At 45.8% G+C, this 12,674-nt stretch overlaps 1 protein-coding gene across 1 annotated transcript in view; it reads right to left on the bottom strand.

The window, feature by feature from the left end:
* Positions 1–12,674, bottom strand: part of GRID1 (glutamate ionotropic receptor delta type subunit 1) — a 709,310-nt gene that overhangs the window by 16,874 nt on the left and 679,762 nt on the right. The window contains exon 14 of the mRNA XM_063087271.1: positions 913–1,079. Coding sequence (XP_062943341.1) covers positions 913–1,079 — 167 coding nt within the window. The remainder of the gene's footprint in view (positions 1–912; positions 1,080–12,674) is intronic.

The raw sequence follows: 12,674 nt of genomic DNA, 5'->3' as shown, positions 1-12,674 counted from the left end.
AATAAAATGTTAACAATAGATCTAAAGTACTGTACAGATCTAAAGATCTAAAGCACATCCCATTTCTCTTCTGCCCTCTTCACAGTAATTTTTATTCTCCAGGTTTTGCATAGCATTCTCATTAATTCTTTTCTACTTTCAATCACAAATGTATATAATTTTAATAAGATGTCATATTGCTTTTCATACATCAAACATTTACATAAATGGTATACTTTAATCATATATATGTGTATATGTGTGTGGGGGGGGATCTTCAAAAATTTCATGGAAAGATTAATATTACCTTTTAGCTATATTTTCCCATGAACTTTTTGAAGTACCATCGTATGTAATATTACAACCATTTTTTGGGAATGTCAGAATTTATTCATGTGCTGCCCTTTTGAATGCTATTTAGTATATCAGCTTTTTGGCAGTTACAGCCTTTTATACAAGATACATTTATTTTTAAAAGTGATTATTAGGCCTTATCAGATCCTACCCATTATTCATTTATTGGGCAAACTCCTACTCATCCTTCAGGCCTCTGGTGTCACCTCCTCTGGAAGTCTTCCTGAGTCTCCTGGGTCTGGTCAGATGCCCTCCCTCCTCTGTCCCCTCCACCCAGAGCACCCTGAGAATGTCTTCACGCTGGCACTCATGCCCTGGGCTATTGCCTGCTCACATCACAGTCCCCAGCGAGACAATTTGCCTTCATGGGAAGGACCATATACCTCCCCTTTTCATCCCACACCCACCCAGGCCCTAGGCAGGGGTGGAGGAGGAGGCTGCACTGGGCACAGCTGGTGCTAAGGAGAATGGGGTGAGCAAAAGAGTTTGTGCTGACCCTCATCTCCCAGGAGAAGGTTACTCTCCCCGCTGCCGCTGGAGTCCCCCGGCTGCTGGAGTCACCGCACTGACCCTGCCTACCTCTGGGAGAAGAGGTCCCTGTAGGGGCTGCCATGTTGCAGGGCAATCCCATAGCCCTTGCTGCTGATGCTGTTGCCGATGACAGTCACTGAGCAGTCGTCGTCCGTCAGGGCTGCATACTCCACCACGGCCACGTCCCACAGAAAGGCATAGTTCCCCTTCTTTGCCTGAAAGACCAAAATCACCATGAAGTCAGGTGGGCCTGGCCTCCTGTGTGGTTTCCAACAGCAAGGCTTCTCAATGGTGGGAGTTGAGGGACTCATCCTAAATGGTCCTCCTGCCCACCAGCCAGCACAGCAAACTCTCTTACCATTTTTTTGGCCGAGTGGCACCATCGGTTGGTATCACTCATTTTGCTTAGACAGAATAGGTCTGTAGGCTTCAGCCACAGTACATCTCATGGACAGGTGCAGGGAAGATGAGCTGGACATGGGCGCTAAGACTAGCTTCCTGGTCACAGTGGCATGAGCCTGCTTCTCATATTAGGGGGCTCACGCCTGGAGAGGGAAGGAAGCCTAACCCCAAGGGATTGAGATTCTCAGATCAGCGACGTAGGGGGAGCTTAGTAGTGTGAGGATGAGGGAAAAGATCTTCCTTGGAAAACACTGTCCCTAGGGGAAGTGGAGGATAGGACTGTGATAAACCTTATCCACTTAATATTTCTACTTAGAACTTGACTGAGCCCTGCTTTGAGTGAATGTGGGCAATGGCCCTGGGTTCAGTGCCCCCAAGTAGCCATTACTTAATACCTAGCACAAGCATGTGTAGAGCTTGCTATGCATGGGGAAAAGCCCCTTAAGGACAGGGCCTTACTTATATAGTTCTAGGCTGGGCTTCTGTCACTTGCCTTCTACTGTTCACATATGAGGGTGTGCACACACACATGCACAAATATGCACATATGCACACACATGCATGCACACATACACATAAACATTCACGTGTAAGCATGTGTGTACATATGCACACACATACACGCCAGTGCACACGCATGCACATACACATACACATACACATAGAGCAGGTTTCTGGTGTCAGTGTTTCCATTTCAGTGCAGTGGTTGCAGATTATTCCATCAGGAATTTGCCTGCGGCCACAGCTAAAGTCCTACTCCATCACAGCCATGTACAGTAGACTTTCAATTCTATCTTGAGCCACAGTTCTAACTCTGCCTGGAGTTTGGACACTCAGAGGGAATGCAAGTTCCTTTAGTTTTTGGAAGGAGATGCAAACTAGACATTGTGACTTGGCCATCTTAAAATAGAGCATCGTGTCCTTAATGCAGCAAAGAGCTTGGTTTTATCTCTCCAGTGAGCACACAGACACCTCTTTGCCCTTCTCTCCTACCACAGCTCACACTAGATGCTGGAAAACCTCAGGATGGGCTTAGAGATTGGGCTGAAGCACCACAGTCAGTAGACTAAACTTCTTGGCATAGTCAAGGGCATTATCCCTGGATTCTGCTATTGTTCAGTTGAGTCTTCGTGACTCAACTGAGACTTTCCAAAAAGTCTATAGCTGTGTAGATGAAGCTAGTCAAGATGTCACTTCTTTCAAGATCCTAAGTGCCCACGACCCAAGATGGTGCACTTTCTAGACAGAAGTTCTCCACCAGAAGGATTGGTGGGCAGAGTGGGAATAGGTGGAATGCTGGCCATTCAGACAATTTTGCTGAACAACCTTGTAAGAAATGACACACACCTGTGCCACCCATTGACTGTCATCCCAGGGAGCAATCCAAATATTATACCAAAGCCTCATTTCTCCACCAATCCAATTTCAGAAGTCCTAAAGGACTCTGACCCAGGTTGCAAAATTATACACATCTCTCTCCCTCCACGAGGGAAGATAACAGTCTTTGAAATTTTTTCCTGCTGGCAGGCAAGTTTTCTCATGAAAAGATATAAATTTTCAACCCCTTAGTAACCAAGTTTCTCAGCAAAATGTTGACTTATGACCTAATATTTGGCTTCAGTGAGACTTGGGAGCATTTCACATCCATGCTTGCAATCCAGCATGACAATCAGACATTGATATTTGTACGATTTCAAAAGGGCATGTCATGTTGAAGGAAGAATTAAGATCAGGTTCGTTTCTATCTTTCAAGTGATGTTCCAAGAAGGAAAAAGAAATAAGCTGGCTCAGATCGAGTGGAAACTGACTCAGGAAAACCAGGTGTGGGCACTCTAATGGGACACTTGGGTTCCTTCAAGCCACAGACATCTGTGGCCCCACTTTGGGCTGAGGAACAGGTGAGTACACTGCACAGAGAAAGGTGCATTTACAATCCTGCTGGACTAAGCTGAGGAGGAGGAGACATCTGGAAAGGAAGCTGGCCGTATCGCAGCTGCAAATGCTTGCTAACCAGGACAGCAGTCAAGAAGGGACCTGCTGGGTGACCCCAGACACTCAGTGTCCCCACTTTTAAACAGGGACTAAATTTACCATTATATTTCATGTGTCTGCTTCCCTAATCTACTTGACAGTGCCACAGTGGGAGGACCTGGAGAAGGTGATGTGCCACTTTTTGTGATGGAGGCCGATTCAGAAGCCCCAGCGGCTGCAGGCCAGGCCAGATTCTGGCTCTGTCCTCTCCCTTCCCAGCATCCTTTCCTCACTTCCTCATCATCCCAGAGCTTCTTTGACCCTCCTCTGTCAGTCCCACACTGAGTAGGATGCAGCAGCAACATCTCCCCTGGGGTCCCCAAGTCCATCAGTTTCCAGGAGAACTTTCTGGACCCTGCAGACATCTCCCCAACCATTCTTGTGGGTCACAGAGCCTGTATGAAACATAAAGCTTCTTAGTTCTGACCATGCTGTCAGGAACATGTCAGGTGCTAGCTGTAAGAAATTAAAACACCCCCACCCATCATGACTCTGTCACCTCTAAAGACCCTCTTCTTGTCCCTTGCAGAATGAGCTCCATTCCCTCCCCACCAGAAAGAAAAAAAAAAAATTCTGCAATGTACTTCTTCCTTGCAGCAGCAGAAGCAGTTTTCCATGTGGACCCTAGAAAGCCACCTCCTTCTTCTGTGCTGCTTATATTCACAGGCCTGGCTTCCCCAGACGTGGGGACACTGATTATATCAAGCATCTGCCTCCAGGAGCCAAGAATCTCCTCTGTTCCCCATCTCCCCATCACAGGCTCGCGCCCCTCCGTTCTGAAGTCTCAGCAGTGCGCGCCATTCGGTCCCTAGGTTCAGCTCCCTGCTCTGCTGGCCCTGCCTCTTACCTAGTCTCTAGTTTCACTGGGACAGCATGTCTATCCCTCTCCCTCCATCCTCCACCCCCTCACCTCCATGTTGAGACCTCTCACACTGGGAGGCATATGCCATGTCCTATTTATATTAACTACTCCTTCCTGTTGACTATTTCTTTACAGGGTCTTGGGAAGACAGAATATACAGGCAGGGATCCAGCCTTCTCTCAAGCATGTGCCACGGGCTGGTGCTCACAGAGGGAAGGGTGAGCCCAGCCACGTCCCTCCACACATCCCAGCGTCTCTTGACCAAGTGTCACAACAAATTGTCAGATTCACTATTTTTGTCACTTTCTGTTCCTACCAGTTCCTTTTTCTTTGTCTTTCCCAGGGCTGTCCTTTCCCTACTTCCCAGGTGGCTGGGAAGACGATGTCTGAGAGCAGGCTTGAAAGGCAGTGAGCTGTTTACAAACAGGTTGTTGACATTTGTTTCATGCCTAAAAGATAAAAGTGATGCCACAGATCCGTGTTCTGCGATTAAAACAAAACAAAAGCCAACAGTATATTTGACCTCTTCAATGGGTTAAATTACCTTTATCTGGGTAGCACGTTTATAACATTAAGTGTATTCTGAATTTCCAAATACTGGTTTGCCAGGTACCAGTACCTTGGAACGTGGCTGTTGGAACGTTAGGCTGGAGACACGGCCGTGGATAAAGCGGGGCATCCTCCAAGCCCTCGACTCTATGCAGAGCCTGTGGGCACAGACACCCAACTCCCCAGTCCCTTCTGACCCTAGAGAGCCCTCAGGACTAGTTCTGGGTTCTGGGACTCCAGCCCAGGTTTCCTCCAGGAGCTATGAAACATATTTGCAGATTAGCTAAGAAAGGAGAGGTCTAAAAGTTAATATATCCTAGAAATGGAATTTGGCTACTTCCACAGTGTTTTGCTATGTTTTGTCTTGTTTTTGTAATTGATAATATCCAGTGTTGGCAAAGTTGTGATAAAATGGGCATGGTCCTTCCTCACAGAATGATATGGCCTTTGGAAAATAATGCAACAACACTTAACATAAACATGTAAACCCGCTCATATCTTTTACCTGGCAAATTGGGAATTTAACATAAAAAGTAACCCAGGTATAGCTAAAAGATATGAAAAATATTATAAATCTAGAGTTAAATATAAAAATAAACACTTGAACAGCTTAGATATTTGGTGTTAGGGAAATAATTTTTTAAATTATGGTTCACAAATTTTGGTTATGATGCGGTCTTCTGCAACACATAGTAATTATGAAGACTTTGCATAAATGCAACATATATGTTTATTTAATTGATCTATATTTATATATCCACTTAATTAAAGTAGCAGGAACAATAGATGGACATAGTGTTATTGATAGACACAAATTATTGCCGTTCTGTGTACATGTGTACACATATTACACATGTGTAATATGCCAAAAAATGGACAGAATTGTTACCTAACAGAGTGGGATAAGTGATGATTCTTATGGTGATTTGCTTAAACTCTTTTCTTTAACCTTGTTAGTTAGTCTATGCTATCACAAACTACACAGGCACCAAATCTGATCTGTGTATCCCTGTGAGCTCCCGGCTCCTCTGGAGTGGTGCCCTGGCCCATCAACAGGACACAAAGGCCTAGCAGAGCTCAAACTTCACCAGGGACTCGCTCCCCAACAGCAGCCAAGCACTTGGGAAAGTCTCCCTGACATTGTTGGGCTGCTTCTAAACATGGTGCCTCATTCACTCTCCTTTTCCTCTGAAACAAAACAAAACGAAAAACCCTTGGTCCAGATGTAAAAAGAAGAGATGTGAGGACTTTTGGGAAAGGAGGAAGAACATCTTTGGCATTGCAGAAAGTCAAGGGCATCTGGCCATTCATCCGCAGGATGCCAGGACAACAGCAGGTAGAGGGGCAACCCCTGGCTTGTCTCCCAGCAAGCATCATCTTAGCAAAAGGAATCCAAGCCCATCCCTGACATACACTCCCTTCCCAGCCCACCCACACCCTGGAGCATTGCAAATGGAAAGGAATGAAGGCATCTGGCTTTAGCACTAGAGCATCCTTCTTAATATGTGAGGGAACCGGATCAACCCATATTGCTGGAGGAAAGGTGGGCACCAAAAACAAAGCCACATGTGAGCTGGGATACTGGATGACTCACTTCTTCTCCATTGCTCCACACTGACAGTAAAATGAGACTGTGTTGCCTTCTGTTGCTCCACTGATTCCAGCTCTCTCAGAACTCATTTGGAGCAAAACTTTCAGAGACAACAGCCTTCAAGGCAAGAACCTTGTTACGCTCTTCCATTCCCTCTCAACTGCTTTGAACAAGGGCAGGCAACCACACTGTTCCCCCAAATGAGGATGATGGTGCTGCAAAGAGCAGTCCTAAATGCTATTGGAAAGGACGAGCTGAAGAAAGCCAGGCACCCCCAGTGCCAGGTGCAGGATGGGTGCCAGGGTGCTGGGTGCCAGGGCCTTCAGAAACCTGATGCTTTTTTCATCCATGGAATAATTCTCAAGGGAAGAAAATTCAGTTCCTTTTACAGATGTAAAAACTGAGGCTCAGAAAAGTCCAGTGACTTTCCAAACAAGCCCAGATAATGAACAGCAGAACCATGTCCACCTGAGGTCCATCTGGTTTCAAAGAGTTCTGCGCTCTCCCCTTTGCCCTGTTTGGTCTTGCCGGGGGAGGGCTGGGGAAAATGCTCCTCGTGTTGTCACTCTTTGACATTTCCCAGCGGATGCTGCTGGTGGCAGACCACATGAGAATGGTGATGTCTGGTTTTCCCAAGCTTTAAAAACTGTAACTCTGGAAGAAGAGAGGACATCTCTGGGCATTGGGGATTCCTTGGAAACCTGACGCACTCTCATGTGCATTCACCATTCGCAGGGCACTCACAGCCTCTTGTCGCATCCACACTTCACCCCAACAAAGCAGGGCTAGGCCCTTTCAAGCATCCCAGGTCTCAGCTCCTACACTCATGTTCCTACAAGGGCAACGCATTGCCACACAAAATCTGAACCTTGGCTACAGTGACACCTGTATCAAGTACTGTGCCAGATTGCACAACGTGATCGTAAAAACCTAAACCATCTAAGGAGAAAAGGACAATTTTGCAGTCTGCTGGTAGAAGTGTGGGCTGGCATGATATTTCTGGAATGGCAATTTGGTGAGGCGAATCAAATGCTTTTAAAACACGCATACGCAGCAGTGGAATTTATCCTACAGAATTACTGCATTTCTGAAAAGATGTTTGTACAAAGATTTTTCAGGGCAACAATGTCTAAACTAGCAAGAAATTGGAAACAATCTAAATGCCCAACTATCAAGAAACATCCAGGTAAATGATAGTATTAGATGATGAAATATCATGTTACCATTAATATTGTGTGGGGTTTTTTGCATTTTTAATTTTTTTATTATTAATTAGCATATTCGTCATTACAAATCATAATCCTTCCCCATGCCCTCCACCTGACCTATCACTCCCCAACGCCCCTCCCTCCCTCCCCCCATCTCTAGTATCCTTAGCTTTGTTCTCTCCTTCTGAAAGTTCAATGTATTATTGTGTTTTAAAAGAGCATTGATTGCTAAGAAAATGTTCGTGGTAAAAAAGAGGCAGCCCTGGGCTGTGAGCCAGCCTGGGTTCTAGAGTTCTGTGTGAATTTGAATCCCAGCTTCACTGCTTGCTGGCTGTGTGAGTGCAGGAGAGTTGCTTAACATCTCTGGGCCTCAGTTCCACTGGAAATAAAATAGTCTGTACCTCACAGAGTTCGGATGAGGATTAAATCCTTCAATATATGTGCCATACTGAGAGCCTTGCTTGGTATATAGTAAATGCTAAATGAATGATAGCCAATATTATACTGTTTAGTGAAAAAGAATCTGCTATAATACAGTATTGACATTGTGATATCCTTTTAAAATTACCACATAAAAGCTTTTTGTTTATGAAGAATCAACCCCAAGCACCAAATAATAACAATGGCCATCTTTGGGCAGCGCCACCATGAGTGACTTGTGTTGGATTTTTAAATCTCTGTGTTGCGCATGTTTCCTGTGCCTCTGCAGGCCCTTCTCTTGTGGTTGCCGATGTCTGAGGGTAGTGCTGGAGATGCAGCCTCACTCCTTGAGCATAGACTCGTGAAAAGAGTGGAGTGCTGGAGGAGGGAAAACCACTGCCCATCCCAGCCTTCAGTGAAGCTGCAGTCTCAGGGCTCAGAGTTGCTTCCTCAGGGGACTACTGCCAGTGTGAAGTCACAGATGCATTGAGCACAGAGTGGGGCTCAATGCAAGCTCTGCTGCCTTCTCCTTCCTCCCATCCCCAGCTTAATCAGTCTGTCAGCTGCAATTGAAGCTTCTTCCCCCACCCCCACCCCTCCTGCCAGTCATTTCTTCACCTGCACCAAGTCAGCAATACACTCTGAGTGTGCACATGAGTGTGTGCATATGTGAGTTTGTGAGAATTGTGTGTGCATGTGTGTAAGTTGGGGAAAATGTGCGGGTGGGTGTGTAATTGTAGAGTAATGTGAGGGTGTGGGTGTGTATTTGTGTGTGAGTGGGTGCGTGTGTGTGAGGGGAATGTGTGTGTGTGACAGGGGTGTGTGTGTGTGTGTGTGTGTGTGTGTGACTGTGTGTCAGTGTCTGCGTGAGAACTCAGTGAGTGTATTCATGTCTGTAAGTGCAGGGGGATGTGCATAAGTGTCTGTAGGTGTGTAAGTGTTATGCAGGTGGAAATGTGTGTGAGTGTGTACAGGTGTGTAAGTATGTGTGAGTGCATGTGTGTGAGAGAGAGACTGTGAGCAACACAGCCCGCAGGGGGGGAGCGGAGAGGTGAACTCAGATACCGAGCACTGGGAACCGGGGAGGGTGCAGGAAATGGCCCTTCAGCTCGAGACAGGGAGCCCACCTCTCCTCAGTCTGTCAGAGCGATGGGGACACATTGTCCAAGACGACGTGAAAATGTAAGGCAGACCATCGGTGAGGCACTCAGAGGCTGTTCCCAAAGCCCAACTCAGGAGCTGCGTGGAAACCTGCTACCCAAGGAGTGAAAGACACTGATCCCTCATGTGCATCGGGCCCTGGACCGGCAGGAGGAAGCGGACGAGAACAGGAGTGGTGGGAGGGAGAGAGATGGCAGCAGGATGCGGCCACGATGACTGTAAAAGCTGCTTTCCTGATGTGTCCACAGGGCGTAAAGTCGATTTGGCCCCTGGCTTCAGACCAGAGTAAAGAAGATGGAGCTGGACAATGAGATGATAACCAAAGGGCAGCAAGGCCACCTGGTAGAAGGATGTCCTCTGGGTGTGTGGCCATGTGTACGGGCATGAGAGCAACCCTGCAGGCTTGTCATGGTGGCCCCAGGGAGGCTGCCCAGCACCTGGGCATGCATTGATTGCCTGTCCCATCCTGGTGTTCCTGTGTCCTAGAGTCATACAGTCAACAGTGTGAAGCACAGCAGGGGGCGAAGACAGTGGCAGGTAATTTTTCACCTCAAAAAAGGTCACCAATGCTTCTTCTCTTATATTATCTGCTCTTTGACTCCTTAACTTCTTTTGTAGTACCTTCTACTCCAGTTCATAGCGAGCACAGCATGGTATGTTGGTAAGAACAAGGGTTTGGAGACAGGCAGACAAGTGTCCTTGGACAGCCACCTGATTTATCCCTCTGAGCTGAGTGACCTCACCTAGAGGACAGGAATATCTTGCTTACTGCACACATTTGTCACAGGAAGAGACAGTGTGCCAAGTGCCTGATGCATCGAAGGAATTCAAAAAATAATACATTACCCTTATGACTATGATAATCATCACCAACATCATCTTATTGATTAAACTTTGGGTCCTGATTAAAATGCAATTGCCTTGGGATAAATATCACTTGAAATTGTTATCAGCCTTGTAAGTTAGAAAGACTGTTAGATTCGGTCATAGTCTTGGCCCAATTACTGACTCACTATTAATTTGTAAAACTGGAAGAGGAGTCCAGATGGTCTTACGATTTTCTTCAGCTTTAACATTCTCGAAGTCTACACTACAGACTAGTGCTTCTCTAAGTCTGTTCCTTGGGCCAGCAGCATCGACATCACTGGAGAATTTACAAGAAAGGTAAATTATTAGGTCCCACACTAGACCCACTGACCAAGAGACTCTGGGAGTAGAGCCCAACAGTGTATGTTTTAAGAACCTTTCATGGGATCCTGATGCATGCTAAAGTTGAGATCTAGTGATACAGACCTCTGAGTTTACTAATTTCTGATCTTCTCTTGAAAGCAGGTTTAGAGAGTAAAAGAGTAGTACTAAGACTCTGGGGTCTTGGATGGGGCACGAAATGGGGGAGGGGAAATCACAGAGTTGAAAGACCAAGGCTCCTGAAACAGGATTTAAAAGAAAGTCACACCGAACATCTTCTTCCTGAAAAGTACTCTACCTGATGCTTTCCCATCCATCCTCTTCTTAGAAAGTTCCAGATAAACTTCTGCAGTATAAACTGTGACCATTTTTGATCCAAGGAAATTGACGTTCAGGAAGAACTGTGCCCGAGGCCACAGAATCGGCTATTGGCAGAGCTTGAATTTTTCCCCAGACTGCAAATGGCCTTCTCTGCCACATCAGACGTTTAACATCAGTAGCCCCAAAAAGCCACACAGAGCCTCCTTGCAACCGGCTCTTTTCATGCTGTTTTTTCTGTTCTGCTTCCAGATTCTGGCCACAATTTTGCTAATGACATCTGCACCAGCACCTGACCCCATGGAGACAGTATGGCTGCAGTCCCTTTTGGTGCCTCTGACACTCTGGGGAAAAACAGTCTTATTTAGTGAACCAGAAATTGTTCTAATGGGAAAAGTTTTCTCACATCTCCAAGAAAAATGGAGCTGGTCTAGTACAAAGGAAAAACAAAAGCTCTAACTTGGAAGAATCAATGGCTCCTTTCTCAGAATCTGAAATTGTACACCATCAGCAAAACTAGGGGCCATAAACATTCTTCTCAATAGGGCAAAGGGACATATCGATTTTCAATGATTTGTCACAATTTTAAATTGTCCAAAGACCATGATGAACAACAATCTAATCTGAGTTATTCCATGGGAAAAAATAAGAATGATCTAAAAGAAAGAATAAATTGGTTTTTCTAGATACAAAATAAATTACAAAGGGAAAAGAATACAGAATGAAAAGTAGTATGCCAGGGAAACAAAACAACCTAAGAATACATGAAATCAGGGTGCACAAAGAATAGGCATCCATGTGGTCAAACATCTCAAAAAACAGAGATAGGGCTGAGCAGATACTCCCTGTGTGTCATGCACACACATGCACACACACACACACACGCTCAGACACATACATTCACATACAAATAGACTCTCACAGATGTGCACACATGCACACACACGTACACATGTACATACACACATACATGTACAGAGAAGGATGTAAGCTCCTCGACCATGCATATGTCTTGTTCACTTCCCTAGCATGATGTATGACATACAGCTGGTGCTGGATAAATATGTGGAAAGTGACTGCATGAAAAGCCAATGTGATGAAAACTAGAGTGTGGGAAGCCTGGGACCTGGATCAGATCAGGCTGGGCTGGTCCTGTCCTGTTTGCCCCTCCAGGTGTACCCTCCACCCTTCTCCATCCTGCAGTCTCCTCCATAGGTTGACCTTCATGGACAGCATCAGTAGATGCCCTTGACCTCTAGCAAAGAGTCACTTTCTCAAATCCAAGAGTAAATCCAATACTAATAAAACAACAATTATACAGTAAGTACCATTTGTTCAAGCAGATGTCCTCAGACTCAGGGGGCATGAGATTCCCTGGAGGGTGCGTTAAAACACGGATTGCTAACCTCCCCACCTCAGCTTCTGATTCATTAGAACCGGAGTAGAGCCCAAGAATTTACATTTCTAACAAGTTCCCAGATGATGCTGGTACTGCTGGAACAAGGCCCACCCTTTGAGAACCAGGTGTTAAAATACACTCTGCAAGGCATCGTGCTAACCCCTCACATCACCTCCGATCTTCACAATAACTCTAGGCTTTTTGTTCTTATTTTTCAGGAGTCAGTTAACTTGTCCAGGATCTCACAGCTGGCAAATGGATGCAAGAACCAAATCCAGTTATTGTTGACTGGACCCCACACTCTTTTCACGACACTATGTTGCCTTAACTGAGCACTTGACTTTGCTGAAGCAAAGTTCAAGTGAGACCCATGAAAGTGCAACTTGCAGCAGGGTGGCTTCACCATCTGAAGTGACCTTCTGCTACCTCAAACAATGCCATAAGGAGAAAGCAGCAGCAAAATTCCATGCGATGGCAATTAACATTGAAGAAGATCCCCTTGTGTGTTGGGAGACCAGCCCCAGGGATCAATGCTAAAGCACCTCCTTCTCTAACTCCATTTGTGGCTGCGTGTTCTTTTATGGCCTTTGCTAAAATGTCAGCCTTGGCAGACAGAGCTCACACACAGCCTCAGAACACTTTGAGGAGCTGTAAAAGAGGTCACATTCTGACCAGAAAGAC

The sequence above is a fragment of the Cynocephalus volans genome, chromosome 2 (assembly GCF_027409185.1).
Source record: "Cynocephalus volans isolate mCynVol1 chromosome 2, mCynVol1.pri, whole genome shotgun sequence".
NCBI classification, from domain to species: domain Eukaryota; kingdom Metazoa; phylum Chordata; class Mammalia; order Dermoptera; family Cynocephalidae; genus Cynocephalus; species Cynocephalus volans.
Note: the sequence above shows the minus strand (reverse complement) of the source record. Positions and strands in the feature narration are given on the sequence as shown.